Here is a 16,023-nt window from a genome sequence, read left to right as displayed (position 1 = left end):
TTTTTTCATATTCAAGGGCCTGATACCAAGTAAAAAGGGGGTTGTCACCACTGTTGATGGACAGTTTCAATTTCCTTGTTTTATTCAGTAACAATGAAGGCCTCTTATCTTTATCGTCTGTCCAATCAGCTGGTGAGGAAACAAAGGCAAAATTGATGTCAAAGAGTTTAACAATGTTCAGATGATGTATGATGTATAAGTCTTTCTGTGAAAGGTGCTTTATGTATAAATTTATTACCACTGCTTTATGTGTAATACATGTTGGGCTGTTTGTTGAAAACTCTGTACAATAAACATGTCATTCAATTATTTCAAGAATGTTTTTATTTTGTTTCAGAGTAATGACAATTTGTTTTTTCTCTGTGCTTTGCAACTGTGCTTATGTCACAGCAGGCAGCCAAGGTGAAAAAAAAACCTTAACAGAACAATAACCAGCTTTTAAAGAGGAACTACGCACCTTACCTTCATTAAACAGCTTCAGAATTACAATTATGGTTAAATTAAAGACTTGTAACCTTTCAGAGGCAGAGAAGAGGCTCTCTGTCTTCTACGTAGCACCTCTTAGCCGAAAACCAACCTTGCAAGATCAGTGCCTCCATCCTAGCAGCACCATGCCTTAATGCGCCCTGCAAACTGAAATCTCTTGTTTATGACAAATGAAACTATACAAATATACCCTTCCTAACATTGCATATAAAACGTTATCCACCGCTTCATGGATTTCCCTCTTGCCAGCTTCATTGAAAACAAACGCACATAGCTGCAAGGAGGGTCAGAAAAACAGTGGGGAAGCGACCAGGCCTGCATAGTTCCCCTTTAATGACACTATACTGCCACTACACTAATCCAAACCCTGTGTCGGAAGTTTGAAGGCAGGCAATCAAGTCTTTCTTAAAGGTCATGTAGTCCTTGTAGCGGGCAGGAAGACGGAGTCTCAAAGCATGTGGACGATTTTGGTAGGCTGGAGTCTACGACCTCCACTATGAGGGTAGCTGTTGGAGCCTCCCATCCAACCCAGAACTTCACAAGTGCCTTCAGTTCATCACTGGATGCTGAAAAACAGAAATGTTTAAAATATGTCAATGCTCATAGTGATGAGCATGCTCTCCTTTTTTATACATTTTGCTCATGGTTGTCATGCACATCTTAGTCAAGAACAATGCTTTCCAAAAGTTTACCTGGAAAGTATTGGTTAAGATAGTTGATGCCAACTCATCGATATTATTTCATCATTACTGTTTGACTCCAGTTTTCAATATTTATTTTTAATAACAAGCTCGAGCAATTCTTCTTTCATAAATTAAGAATAAAAATGACGAACAGAGCCAGTGTCTTGTTTGTACATGCATCACTCATATAATAAAGTATACCATTTTCAATGAACTGCCGTAGGTAGCCAGTGATGCGGCTCTTATCCGACACAGAGCATTCATCATCGTCATCGTCCTCGGTCCCGGTCATTTTGGGCCACTTGATGCATTCCAGAATGCACTGCACATAAAAACAACAAGCAGAGAAACAAACTGGGATAGGCAATTGTCCTGGTGGATTTAACAATAAACTTTCAGATACTACCAAAACTGCTTATCTTGTGCTTTTTACCTCTGGGGTCAACACAGAACTCATCTCCTGAGGGAAAATCTCTGGAGCAACATCTGGGCGCGCACAAATGAGGGGCCACACCATGGTTTCTTTTAGGCCTTTTCTTATTTGCTTTACTTGCTTCATCGTCTGTCCAATGACCTAGTGGGGAAACAAAGACAAATCTTTACACGTATAGTGGTTTAAAAGAGATATAAATGTTGTCAAATAGTTAAAAAAGAAATATATTCAAATACTGCATGATGTAGAAGCCTCTCAAAGAGCCATCTTCGGTTGTTTTGGGTCATCAATGGAAGGTCCCATGCGAGACACAAGGTGTCAAGGCTCTCCTTCTCCTCTGCTGACAGTTCAGAACTCCCTTCAAGCTTTAAGACAAAATATGAACACACTTAAACCCAATAAAGAAGAATCTATTTAAAAAAAAAACAAACAACAGAAACACAAATCTGTAAAAACCTGAATTTACCATTAGACAAAAAAACCCAATTTTTTTTTAGTTTGAAGAATACACACCAATGTGATCTTCTCTCGTAGGTCCAAGTCTGGGCAGTCATTAATTTTTATGAGGGCGGTTTCAGGTGTGCCGCCACATAGGACGTGCACAATGGCAGGGCTTAGTCCCGTCAGTGCAGGACCTCCATTTAAAAAGCAATGACCGATCATGTGGCCTGCCATTAGGAACAGGTCACTGTCCACAATGAAAGCAGAGGAAGAGGGAACAAGGTGATCCGGCTCGCCGTCAAATAGATTCGTGGCACCAGCATTTCCTGGCAAACAGAAGAAATTCCCTGATCAGGTACCTTGTATTCAAAGTTTTACTTGGCCTCTACACATACAGCATTAATTGGAGAGATGATGGCAGTAAGAATATTGCAGCTAAATCAAATATGGCAATGTAATTGAGGACACTACCTAAATTGATCTTAAAACCATATTTGAGCTTCTCCATGATTCTGGACAACACGAAGCGGTTCACTCCCTCTCTGATTGCTGGATCACCTATTAAATATAAGAAATACTCAGGGTTATTGGTGAAAATCAAACTGCACATAAATTGTTAAATTGAATAAAAAGAGAGAAAAGAGATGGACCTTCAAGTCTGCATTGCAGAGGATTCACCCACTCTGCATGCTTTATAAAAAGCAATCAAAGCCATTTCCTGGTCTAACTGGCTGCTCCTAATGTCAATACGCAAATACAGTGGCTTCCCTGATGCGTGGATTTCAAGTGCTGTCTTCCTGTACACCTGAGCAGCCTTTGCCTGGTCTGGTATGGTCTTCCAATCTAGAAATAGATGGAAAGTTTAACATAGTAAGCCATTAACCAAAAATTTGAACATGAAACACTCAAATGGTGTATCAAATAAATTACAAACCCTCAATTGTGTGGTCTAACTCGGAAGGTCTTGCGGCCTGATTCTGAGAAGGCACAGTCTGTGAGGATGCACCACATGGTCCTTCCGTCGGATCTAAATCCAATCCCCTGCTTTCAAACAAGTGCTTCTCCTTAGTTGATGGCATTAATGACATAATTTCTGGGTTTTAGCTTACTCTAATATCTGAATAGGGTCTAGGCAGAATCTAGACCTTGTAAATACAGGGAGTAATACAACAACATACATATCATTGCAGCCGCTGGCATGCATCTCAATGACTTGAGCAGGGTACATGACCTGGCAAATGGGACACGGCATCTCTGTAGCATCTGTGAAAGCAGAGAAGACAAGAAAAATAATGAATCAAATGTTATCAAGGACTTACTGTTTTGTTTAGAAAATATAAATAACCCAAAACAACTCAATCAATCAATCAATTTTATTTATAAAGCCCAATATCACAAATCACAATTTGCCTCACAGGGCTTTACAGCATACGACATCCCTCTGTCCTTAAGACCCTCACAGCAGATAAGGAAAAACTCCCCAAAAAAACCCCTTTAAGAGGGGAAAAAAAAAACGGTAGAAACCTCAGGAAGAGCAACTGAGGAGGGATCCCTCTTCCAGGACGGACAGACGTGCAATAGATGTCGTACAGAACAGATCAGCATAATAAATTAACAGTAATCCATATGACAGAGAGAGAGAGAGAGAGAGAGAGATGCAGGTAATGACAGTAGCTTACAACAACATTAATGAAAGTAATAATATTATAGTTATAGTTCTGGTTACTGCGGTACAATATGTTGAAAGTATGTATTAATACCTGGCAGTATACATGTGTGACAATAATCATATGTGTATAATAACAGAAGAAGTATGACTAATGACTGATGATGGCAGCAGCAGCAGATCAGATCAGCAACTGATTTTACTATTTATCTATCTATCTATCTATCTATCTATCTATCTATCTATCTATCTATCTATGCATATTCCCTGTTGGGCTTGCTTAACCCATCATTAACCAATAAACCGTAAAAACATGTTTAGGTATTCTTGTGCGATGACAGTGTACTTATACTTACTGCTCTGACTGCAGGATACAAATGCAACATCATCCTGATCTTTCTCAACAGCAGCACCAACCCCAGCACCAGCAACATTATCTTCTTCGTCTTCATTGTCATTGTTGTCTTCCTGTCAAGTAGATTAGGTTAGGTTGAAAAAAATATTTTAAAAACATTCACTCTAGCTAAAAGTGTTATGTTGAAAAACTTACTTCTTCAGTACAAGATTTGCGACTACATGAGGCTACATGCAGAGCCAATGCCTGTAGTGGTAAACATTCTCCACAGCACTTGCATTCTGACTTTGGCATCTTGCTAAACTCAGGGGCATCAGCTGGGAGTGGTGTTGTGTCGATGTTGTCTTGCAGTGGAATGATGAATAGTGTGATTTTTCCATAACTGGAAACACTTTTTAGGAGCTTGCCATTGTACCCTTCCGACTGGTGGGACCATGGCGAGTTTTCTCTGGCCACTTCCTCCTTCATTGTTTTGAACAGTGGCAAAATGATCAAATTAATAGGGATCAAAGTAAAAGAAAGTTATCAACTGAATACTCTATCCACATTTTGGGCATGTTAATTCTTAACCCTGGAATATTATCATAGATATCTAGCAACACTGATTTAATTCTACAGTTTTATAATAATCCATTTCAGATGTGTCAAAACACACATCATCACAAATTATGTTGTATGCCTACCAGTAGCCTTGTAAAACAGCCATCCCCCAGACAAACTCTTCAGCTTTGGATACTCACACTGCAGCATTTCTGAAATCTTAATAGGACAAACCATTGGCAATTACTTTTGGGGGAAAAAAAACACATTTTCTCTTTAGTGGTGAGGAAGTATGTGCCATGGAGAGCAGTGTGAATGCAGTTTTTCCTTCTAAACAAAGAGTTCAACGGGTGCTTTCACTGATTATCTAGCCTCGCTCTACCAGGCTCTTCACAGAGAGGGAAAGAGCCTGGTATCAGCCTACATTCTGGTTCTGGTCAAGAGAAATCACCAATTCACCTAGGTAAAAGGGTTGATCAAAATAGAATGTTAAATTCTGGCGTACCGTTAATTCCTGTCTCCCATTTTAAAACATTTTTATCATTTATAACATCGACAGGTATTACCTCTGAATGGTTGCTGTTGTCAGGAACCATTATAACCCTCTTTCCCAAGCCTGCCATCAGGAGTGTAAGCTCCTCGGTGCCCTATGGAGTTCGGGTTGTCAAGGGGTTTGGAAGCAAATAGAAATTAATCTTTGTTCCTCTTGGGGATGACACTGCGGCTGGTTTTGTCGCTGAAAACCTGCGCTTCCCAGTGCTCCTCCTAAAGAGAGCAGGAAAAGACCTGTAAAGAAAATGGAAAGGCAAGTCATACAAAATCTTAACCCACATGGAAAGGCAAGGCAAGTTTATTTGTACAGCCCATTTTTACACAGTTTGTCACAAAGGGCTTTACATAGTAACATAATACCATAACATCCTCTACCCTTAGACCTTCACACTGAGGAAAAACCCTTTTAACAGGGAATCGGAGAAACCTCAGGGTGAACAACAGAGGACCGGCAGGCATGCAAGGGATGTTGTTGTTTACAGACAAAAACAGTTCACAACAACAACATATAGAAGCGGCATAGCCTATACACATTATAGATACAATGTTGTTTTTCTAACTTAGACATCTCCTGCTGCACGTTCTCCTGAATCGTTCTGCGTTCCTGGCTGGACTGTGGGGCCTGTCCCTGTCCCTGTCCCTGCACTTGGCCTGGCACCTCAGCCACCTGCCCAGCTTGCTCCACATTTGCTGCCAATAGGGAAAGCAAGTTTCGGGCAGCAGTGGCGATGTGGATGTAGTCAGGCTTCTGGACACACACACACACATACATACATTCATACATACATACATACATACATACATACAAGAATGAAAAAAAAAGACTTGAAACATCAACAATATATGTACTTAAATAACATGGATTGGCACAGGGAGACTTGTAGCTGCTACAGCTAAAGTCACCACTACTCCCGCCACAGTTGCCTATAAAAACAGGATGCACACTGTTCTAGCTTCACTGCAAACTTAACGTCGTCTTCACTGACTGCTCAGTCCGTTGGCCAGCCCCTCTCTCTCCCGTTACCGTTCCTACCGTTATGTCATACACTGCTTGTAAAATTGGTTAGTTTGTGACCGCTTGCGACACGGTGAACACGGAGGCTAAACTTGAACTCGTGAAACACAAGGCTAATGTCAGCCAAGCCACCTGTAGCAAGCAGTCTGTCCCATATTTATGTCAACTTGTTCAAGTGATCAAACATCATCAACAACACTAATACCAATCTAACCATTGTTATTCTGTCAAGTGTAACGCCAATTCCGATGTTTGATCTGTCACTCTGAGCTAACTGAGCTAAACTCTTCGTTTACATATTCTGCCTGGTCTGAGCCGCACGTGTGCGGCTCGTAATGTTACGGTTGTAGTGATAGCTAGGGTAATAACATCTGCCATGTGCAATTCTGAATGTTAATTTTTCAGAATACATACCGGCATTAGTAACATTACAAGCCAGAGTGACAACTCAACGTAACCTGAGCCTGACCCCATCCTTTCGTCTAGCTACCAACGCCGTCAGTCATGGAAAGGGAAACTACCGAGAGCTAACGTTAGCCTGCAATGCTAGGAGCGCAACGTCTGGACCTAATTGAACACAAAGCGCTCCCACATGTTTCTTGGTGCAGCATAACGCACCAACTCATAATATTTCAATAATGTTGCATGATTGAAAACGAGGGGATAATAAAACAAACGCGTTACTTACAGGTTGAGCTTCGTTCCCTCCTCCTCGGTTCTCCATTTTGGGTCCGGGACCGGGTCTCACTCTGGTACTATGGCGCTGGAGACCTTATAGTGATTCAACAGCGCCACCCAGTGTTGTGGAGTGCCAATTGCGGGACATTTGTTTGTGGATCAGAGTGCACACGAGAAAAACAAACAGGAGGAATATTACTGCCAAAAGTCACGTGGCTGTTTTTCTGGGCGTAGGATTGTTTTACGCGCGTGAAATTTTTTTGTAGATTTTTTTCTGGTTGTAGGATTGTTTTGTGGTTGTACAATTGTTTTGTAGCCGTATAATTGTTTTGTAGTGGTAAAATTGTTTTGTAGTGGTATTTTTTTAGGTGAAGGATTTTGTTTTTCTCTTGAAGAAACATTATTAGTGTCAGAAGCATGGTGTATTTGTTTGATAGGTAAATTTCCTATTTGCAAAACAAATACATTAGTTTGTGAGTTGTGTTTTGTATTTGCAAAACACAGTAAGTTTGTTTGCGAAACGGTGAACGTGCGTGAAACGCTATTGCCTGTTTGTGGAGTTTTGGCATTAATTTCACCCCATACGGAGCGTCTGTCCATCTGTCTCCTGTGAGTAGCAGTTTATTGTTGTTGACACACGCCAGTGACGTCGGGAGAATCTCAAAGCTGATTGGCTTTCGCGGCACAGCGTCACGCGAATTCGCCTCAAAAGTTCAATATTTTCAACTCGAGCGATGAGGCGTTGGACGCGAATTTCGCGTCTATCGCGCCGCGCTGAACGCCTCTATCGCGTCCATCGCGTCGTGCTAGATGCGTCCATCGCGCTGCCCGGCGCGAATTCGCGTCTAATCGCGTCTTTGCATTGACTTTGTATGTAATCTTGACGCGCGAATTTGCGAATTCGCGTTTGGTGTGAACGCACAGTAACAGTGTGTTCACACTGGGTGCGAGGCGAATTTTCCGCGCGATAAGATTACATACAAAGTCAATGTAAAGACGCGAATTTGTGCCGGCGGCGCGAATGGCGCAAATGGTGCGACGTGAATGACGCGACACGAATGGAGCAAACACGCGAAATTCGGGTCATTCGCCTCTTCGCGCAAGTTCAAAATATTGAACTCGAGCGAATTATTCGCTTGATGCTGTGTCGGGGCAGCCTATCAGCGTTGAGATTTTCCCGTCGTCACCGATGTCAGTGACGTGCTGCTGTCTCGTTCCGAAAATGGAGGACAAGCTAATAATCGCTGTTTGTGGCCACCCAGAGCTGTATGACGTTACGTCCCCACACTACAAGCTTCGGACTAAGAAAGACTTGCCGTGGAGGAAAGTGAGTGAGGAGGTCGGTCTGCCTGGTAAGTTTTGAAAATTGATTCCAACTATCGGCTGTACTTTTCTATCAACAAAGTTAGCATTAGCATTAGCTACAGTTAGCACAACCGATGTAGCTTGCTCTCCGGCCGGCATACTTGTCTGATTTACTAGCACCTAAACAATTCATGTTTACGTGTGTTTCTTCAGAGGAGATATGCCGCCGCAAGTGGAAGGGACTGAGAGATACGTATTTGAAAGAAAAGAAAAAGGAAAGAGAAAGAAAGAGTGGATCAGCAGGGACAGGAGGAAAGCGGTGGAAGTACTCTGCGGTCCTCTCCTTCCTCGACCCCTTTGTCACCCCGAAAGAAACCAGTGGAAACATGCGGGTGGGGGTCGAGGAAGAAGACCGGACCGCAGAGTACACACAGGATGAGGGGCCAGTGGAGGACCAGGGCTCAAATGCTGCAGCAGCAGAGCCATCTGATGTTGACATGGGAGGTTGGTAGACAAGACACACACACAGCAAGGGAAACTCATGCAGAGAATTGTTTTTGTATAGATGGATAACTACCTTTTTAATCTCACTGCATTAAAAAGTTGTGGGAAATTCAAAGGCTACATATTATAATGGCTGGAACTGTATGCTGTATTAATATGGTTGCATTTGGAAAATGGTTTGTGTGCTGTATATGTATATGACACTGAAAGCTAGACAGTTCATATCTCTGCTAAACAAAAAAAAACAACGCATCTTTGTTTTATTGTCACTACAGATATGCCTGATCATTCATGTGACAGCATCCACAGCAATCCAACCACCCAGAGGTATGTACATGGCAAAAGTTAGATTGCATTTTTTGTGGTCTGAGTGTAATTTATGCATGTTTATTACACGGCTCTATTAAATGCTGTTTTCTAATTATTCATTCGCGGCATTCAGAGGTCTGATATTACTGTGTAATGTCTGTTGCTATGTAGCCCAGCGTTGCTAGGTATTCTAGTATTCACCGTATACATTATCCCTTACATGTTATTAAGTATGACAACTATTGTATTTATTGCCCATCATGTTGGAGATTTTAGATTTATTTTTTTATTTTTTTGTAAACTGGACAGTATATATTAATGTATATTTACAGGACTTGACTAACCCTGTGTTTCAATTTCCATTTTCATACAGCGAGGAAGAGGACTAACAAGCGGAGTGACAGGACGGAAAGTGACAGGCGGTCAGAAATTGAGGCGCTTCTTGTTGCTACTCTGAGGAGGCCGCAAGAACCTGCTCCACCTCCCCCTTCAGATGATGAGCTTTTCCTGAGAAGCCTGGTTCCTGCGCTGCAAAGATTGTCACCCCAGCAGAAGGAATTTGTAAAATTTCAAATACATAAACTTATTTATGAGTCAAGTACTCTTATCTTAAATTTGGAACCTGTTGAATAGGCTGCTGGGGTGACAATCTGACAATCTGGTGACAATCAAAGCCTCACAGTGATGTCTGCTTTTATTGCAGTGTAGACATGCCAAATTAAGCTGTATGACAACACATTAATAAAATTTCATGGATAAAAATAAAAACAGACACAATGTTCTTTATTATATGAATAGATGACACAGACACAGGTACATATTTATTTTGGTGCTAATATTCAATGCAGGAATAGTGCTCTTTAGTAATGTGTGGGTGGCTCTTAAAAGAGCCGTTTTGTGTGCTTGTGCACTACACAGTGTCTTGCCATGGCACAGCTCCCTCTGCAGAGAAGAAGGATGTGAAGGTCTCCCTAACCCTGATGGCCTCTCTTGCTGAGTTGTTGGCAGCAATTCTGCCCAGACCTGGCAGCGACTGGGATGCTCGCCCTCACTGCAGGTGTCTGGGTTGTCCTCCGCAGGAAGTTATGGAGAACGCAGGTAGCCTTCACACACTTCTCTGCCACATCTGGATGGACCTCAATGGGACGCCTGTACATCCTCCACTGTGAAGAAAGGATCCTAAAGGCACACTCAACAACCAGCCAAGCTCGGGACAGACGGTAGTTGAAGATCCGTCGCTCTTTTGGAAGCATGCGCCCAGGGAATGGCCTCATGAGGTTCTTCCGGAGTGGAAAGGCCTCATCCCCAACAAACACATGAGGCTGTGGTCCTCGGTGGTCAGCTCCTGGAAGTGGCAGATCAGCAGGCAGTTGCAGGGTGCCAGAACGAAGCGATTGGCCAAAGGCTGAATTGGCCAGAATCCCTCCATCGCTGGTTCTGCCGTAGCCCCCAACATCGATCACACGAAAGCAATACTGGGCATCCACAACTGCAAGAAGAACCACAGAGAAAGTTGCCTTGTAGTTGAAGTACTGCGATCCAGTGTTTGCAGGGGCTTTCAGTGCGACATGTTTCCCATCCAGCGCTCCACAGCAGAGAGAGAAATTCCATCGCTCCTGAAACTTCTCTGCAATCGATCTCCACTCCTCTGTGGTGGGCACAGGCATGTATTCCTCCACGAGGCAGTCCCAAATGGCGGTGACTACATCTGGAACTATAGTGGAGACAGTGGAGACCCCGACCCTGAAGCTGTTGGCGATCGTCCTGAAGGAATCACCAGTAGCTAGGTATCTGCAACACAGAAAATATTTCATATAGCTGAGTTGTGGAGAAACATAGGTGCTAGTGATATTTTTTGTTAGTAGTAGTTTATTGATATGGCTGGCCTAGTGTTCACTGAGTGTTTATATTCAGGGTGTGAAATTAAATTTTCAAAATGTGTACATCCATCAGTCACTAACATATGAATGTTCACCAGTTACTCAATAGTAAATTAGTTATTTATTTTGTGTCTGAAATCTACCAGCAGCTGTCATATTTTACCACCCTTTTGTACGTTATTATTACTTCATTGCAGTGAATAAAAGAAGAGCTCATTTATTGATTTTCACACGCCAAAAACTGCCACTGTCTCTCTGTAGTAAACAACATTCATTCAGGCGACATGTGACTACAGTCAGTTACAGTTAATATTTATTGATTTTCACACGCCAAAAACTGCCACTGTCTCGCTAACAACATTCAGATACAGTTAATATTTATTGATTTTCACACGCAAAAAACTCACCGGAGACAGATGGACAGGCGCTCCGCAGCTGAGACGGACCGCCTGTAGTTAGTGTCCTGGCGGGAGATCCTGGCACCGATCCTACCCAACAGGTCATCAAACTGAACCGTGGTCAGCCTGAAATAGCGCTGGAAGCGACCGTCGTCCAGACGCAGCTCCTGGAGAAGATGGTGATATTCTCCCAGCTGTATGCGTCTCCGGAGGATGCTGTGGACCCAGACACGTCGGCGCTTGGGTTTCCGACGAATCTCGGACTGCCACAGCAGGTACAATGCAGCAATGGTAATCACCTCAGTCATGGCCGATAAGAGAAAGAAATAGCGGGAATAATAATTTCATTTCATATATGGTGGTAGCCCTTCCTACGGAAGCCCAAAGGGCCATCTTCCGTACCCCCCTCGTCTCTTTGGGCGAATATTCGCAAGTTGTGTACTCTTTTACTCGCGCAAATGACTCGCGTGAATGTCGCGAGTAAAAACACATATTCCAGCAGTCAAACTCGCGGGAGTAGAGCGAGGCGAATATTTTACTCGCGCCCGGTGTGAACACAGGTCAGGTCTACTCGCTAGGCTAAGGAGGCTACCATACTGGACTTCACTACCTAGCATCTTCCTCACCAACGCCAGATCAATCACGCACAAAATGGACAAACTGGAGCTGACCATCGCTACAAACAGTTACGTCCGGAACAGCAGCGTGATGATTATTACCGAGACCTGGCTACACCCGCTCATTCCCAACGAAGCTATTCAGCTAGCAGGCCGCGCTAGCCACCGACAGGACAGAAATGAGGACTCTGGTAAGAGGAGAGGAGGGGGGCTGTGTATTCAACTGAATAATAACTGGTGCACTAATAGCAGGATTATTGCTAACCACTGCTCCCCTGACCTAGAAGCCTCGTCTGTTCTCTGCAGACCCTTTTATCTCCCTCGTGAAATAGCCTCGGTGATAATTTCTGCTGTTTACATCCCCCTCAGTGCTAATGTTAGCTCCGCTCTCTCACACCTGCTAACCATGATAAATGAACAACAACAGAGACACCCGGAGGGGGTTCACATCGTTGCAGGGGATTTTAACCAGGCATGTTTAAGAACTGTGCTGCCAAGTTTTGTGCAACATGTGAACTGTGTAACCCGAGGAAACAATATTTTGGACAGAGTGTATTCAAACATGAGGAATGCTTACAAAGCTGCCCCTCTCCCTCATCTCGGTCAATCAGATCATCGCTCACTGCTTTTGGTACCTGCATACACCCCCCTCCGGAGGAAAGCTAGACCTTGCACAAGGGCTATTACAACCTGGCCAGACAATGCCCTGTCCCAACTCCAGGACTGTTTTGGAGTGGGATTTATTTCATCACACTGATGTGGGGGAAAATACAGAGACTGTCTTGGCGTACATCAAGCACTGTGTGGACAGTGTTACTGTCGATAAACACATCAGGTCATTTCCCAATCAGAAACCATGGATGTTTGCAGAGGTTAAACATATTCTGAAAAAGCGGGACTCTGCATTTCGATCAGGGGACAAGGAGCAGTACAGCTTGGCAAGAGCGGAGCTGAAGAGAGGCATCAGGGAAGCAAAGGAGGCCTTCAAGAGGAGGGTGGAGGGCCATTTCACAAATAACAACACACGTAGGATGTGGCAGGGGATAAAACATATTACCAACTACAAAGGCAGCTCCAACAGCAACACAGACACCTCACTAGCGGAGAAGCTGAACAACTTTTTTGCACGGTTTGAGGTGAAGAGAACTGCTGCAGCCCTGCCTCCTCCACCTCCCTTCTCTAACACCGACCATCCTGTGGTGCAGAAACATGAGGTGAGGTGTGTTCTGAGATCAGTCAACCCGAGGAAAGCCGCTGGACCTGATGGGATACCGAGCAAGGTATTTCAATGAGCTAGTCAGCTTGCTGGGGTCTTCACTTTCATCTTTAACACCTCCCTGTCTCAGAACATTATACCACCCTGCCTCAAATCTGCCATCATTGTTCCTGTGCCTAAAAAGACAGCCCCTGCAAATGACTTAAACAACTACAGGCCAATAGCACTAACATCAGTCATCATGAAGTGCTTTGAGAGACTGGTCTCTCATGTCATCAAGTCTTGTCTCCCATTGTCCTTCGATCCCAACCAATATGCTTACCAAGCAAACAGGTCCACCGAGGATGCGGTTTCCATGGCAACACATGCGGCGCTGACTCACCTGGAGCAGCGGGACACCTATGTAAGGATGCTGTTCATCGATTGCAGCTCTGCATTTAACACCATTCTCCCAAACATCTTGGTCGACAAGCTGCTCCACTTGGGTCTCCCCTCTTCCATCTGCATGTGGATTACTGACTTCCTCACGAACCTGACACAGGCCATCAGACTTGGCATGCACCTCTCCTCTTCCATCTCGCTCAGCACTGGTGCACCTCAAGGTTGTGTGCTGAGTTCTCTGCTCTATTCTCTGTACACCCACGATTGCACCCCAGCCCACCCGAATAACACCATCATTAAGTTCGCGGATGACACGGTTGTGATTGGATTCATAATAGGGGGAGATGAGTCCAATTACAGAGACGAGATCCAAAGACTGTCGAGGTGGTGCGGCACAAATAACCTGGAACTAAACACAACCAAAACAAAAGAACTCATCCTGGACTTTAGGAGAAAACACAAGGCAGACCCATCACCACTGTGCATTAATGGAGCATGTGTGGAGCAGGTTCACTCTTTCAAGTACCTGGGGCTCCACATATCCAACAACATCTCCTGGAACATCAACACCACAGAAATAACCAAGAAGGCACAGCAGCGTCTCCATTTCCTCAGGCTGCTGAGGAGGAACAGCCTGGAGGAGAAGCTGCTTGTGACCTTCTACTGGTCAGCCATTGAAAGCATCATAACATACAACATTACAGTCTGGTACGCAGGCAGCACAGCTGCGGAGAGACACTCACTACAATGCATCATCCGCACAGCTGAAAAAGTCATCGGCTGCTCACTTCCCTCATTAAATGACATCGCCACTGCTCACTACCTCAAAAGAGCTTCCACCATCTCAAAAGACTGCACTCACCCTGGCCATAACCTGTTTCAGCTGCTACCCTCAGGCAGGTGCTATCGGTCCATCAAAACACACACATCCAGATTTAGAAACAGTTTCCTCCCCCAGGCCATTACTGCGATAAACTCTCATTGACATTTTTTGTTTTGTTTTTTTCTCTGTCTGCACTCTATTGCTATTTGCACCTGACTACTGCTGATAGATGCAGTATTGCACTATGGACTCTATTTTAATGTGGAACGTGTGTGTATGAGTGATACTTTTTTTTTTTTAATGTGGAATTGTTGTGCACCATTAGGAGCAGCATGTCCAATTTCGTTGTATCTGGTATACAATGACAATAAAGGTTTCTGTTCTATTCTATTCTATTCTATTCTATTCTATTCTATTCTAATTGCTTAATTAGAATTAAAGAGATGGATTCCTGTGACAAGGAGTGAGGGAGAGATGTGGTGACAAATGAGTAGGTAAACATATCTTGACCATCAACTTCCTTTAAAACTCGACAGAAAACTGGTCTGGCCTACTTAGAACAAGGCATTGCACCCACTGCTTGTGACACCTCCCTGAATGTTATGGGCTTCTCTAATTGAAGCCTGGAAGCTGTGTCAATAGAGGGGGCAGTAAAAGTGCTAAAAAAGGTCAGCTGACTGTTTGGAAGTATAAACAGAAACCCTAAATTGATCATTAATTAGCTGAGGATCAGACATTGCACCTGCAGGAGTAGTTTGATGGGTTGAGGATGTCTGGCGTGAGAAAGTAATTAACTTGCGTAATGCCCATACTCATAGTGAATATGTTGTGGTTTGAGTAGCAGGTCTAAAACTTAAGCAGCTGACAAGTTATTAAACTTAGTCAGGGGGCCAAAACTCATATTGTAACTTATGTGGACACCTCAGGTTACAAGCTGACAATCTATCTAGTGTTAATATTTGACCCCTTAACATATATTCTAGCCAGATTGTCAGCTTAGAAAATGATTTTTTGTCCATTTTATGACTGTATTCTTATAGGTGGTAATATCGGATTTTTTCCCAAAGTGCTTCTTTATTCTTCTGAACCTCCTCCTGTAATTTTGAGCAACTTTGCAATATAATCCAACTTATGTGCAAACATACGGAAGACGCGAACGGCCATGTATTTCTTTTTTTTTGGTGCACTGTTATCTCGTCATAACGACATATTATTTCGTTATCTCGATATAACAAAGATTGTTATCTCGTGAAAACGAATTAATTATTTCGTTATCTCAACATAACAAAGATTGTTTTCTCGTGATAACGAATTAATTATCTCGTTATCTCGATATAACAAAGACTGTTTTCCAGTGATAATTGTCAAGTCTAATGATTGCGCACTGGTTAATGTGATCGTCTTGATTTCGGCCTACAAGAGCTGCCGTGGTCCTGCTAGATGCCTCCTACTGCTGCTGTTATCATCAGTCACACTTCTACTGTTATTATATACATATGATTATTGTCACATACCGTATATTTCCAAATAGTCGCCCGGTGGCAAATAGCCGCCGGGCATCTCATAGCCGCAGGGGGTTTGACCCCATTTTCCGTATTAAACGCCAGGGCGATTACTTCCTCATTTAGGGAGAGAGCAGCTTGCGAGGGCTACATCTTTCTCACATCAAATATCCATGATCACCTAAACCCGCATGCGTAAAAGCGCACACAATTCCGTGTCCTCTCACCGCGGATGCTGT

The 16,023-nt window shown here is 43.4% G+C and overlaps 2 protein-coding genes across 2 annotated transcripts; one reads left to right on the top strand and one right to left on the bottom strand.

Moving 5' to 3' along the window:
* Positions 1-366: 366 nt before the first annotated feature.
* Positions 367-2,791, bottom strand: LOC125904010 (uncharacterized). Its single transcript, XM_049601271.1, has 7 exons — positions 2,694-2,791; positions 2,515-2,601; positions 2,116-2,369; positions 1,839-1,967; positions 1,603-1,743; positions 1,371-1,491; positions 367-1,052 (listed from the first exon to the last, which is right to left on the bottom strand). Exons 2-7 carry the CDS (start codon positions 2,549-2,551, stop codon positions 892-894), a joined length of 843 nt encoding a protein of 280 aa, XP_049457228.1. The 5' UTR covers positions 2,552-2,601; positions 2,694-2,791; the 3' UTR covers positions 367-891.
* Positions 2,792-7,841: 5,050 nt separating this feature from the next.
* Positions 7,842-9,735, top strand: LOC125904023 (transcription factor Adf-1-like). Its single transcript, XM_049601286.1, has 4 exons — positions 7,842-8,201; positions 8,368-8,658; positions 8,934-8,985; positions 9,341-9,735. The coding sequence occupies exons 1-4, from the start codon at positions 8,039-8,041 to the stop codon at positions 9,354-9,356; spliced, it is 522 nt and encodes a 173-aa protein (XP_049457243.1). The 5' UTR covers positions 7,842-8,038; the 3' UTR covers positions 9,357-9,735.
* The last annotated feature ends 6,288 nt before the right edge of the window (positions 9,736-16,023 follow it).

This window comes from Epinephelus fuscoguttatus, linkage group LG16 (assembly GCF_011397635.1).
Source record: "Epinephelus fuscoguttatus linkage group LG16, E.fuscoguttatus.final_Chr_v1".
Lineage (NCBI taxonomy): Eukaryota > Metazoa > Chordata > Actinopteri > Perciformes > Serranidae > Epinephelus > Epinephelus fuscoguttatus.
The sequence above is the reverse complement of the archived record's forward strand: the minus strand, read 5'-3'. Positions and strand labels throughout refer to the sequence as shown.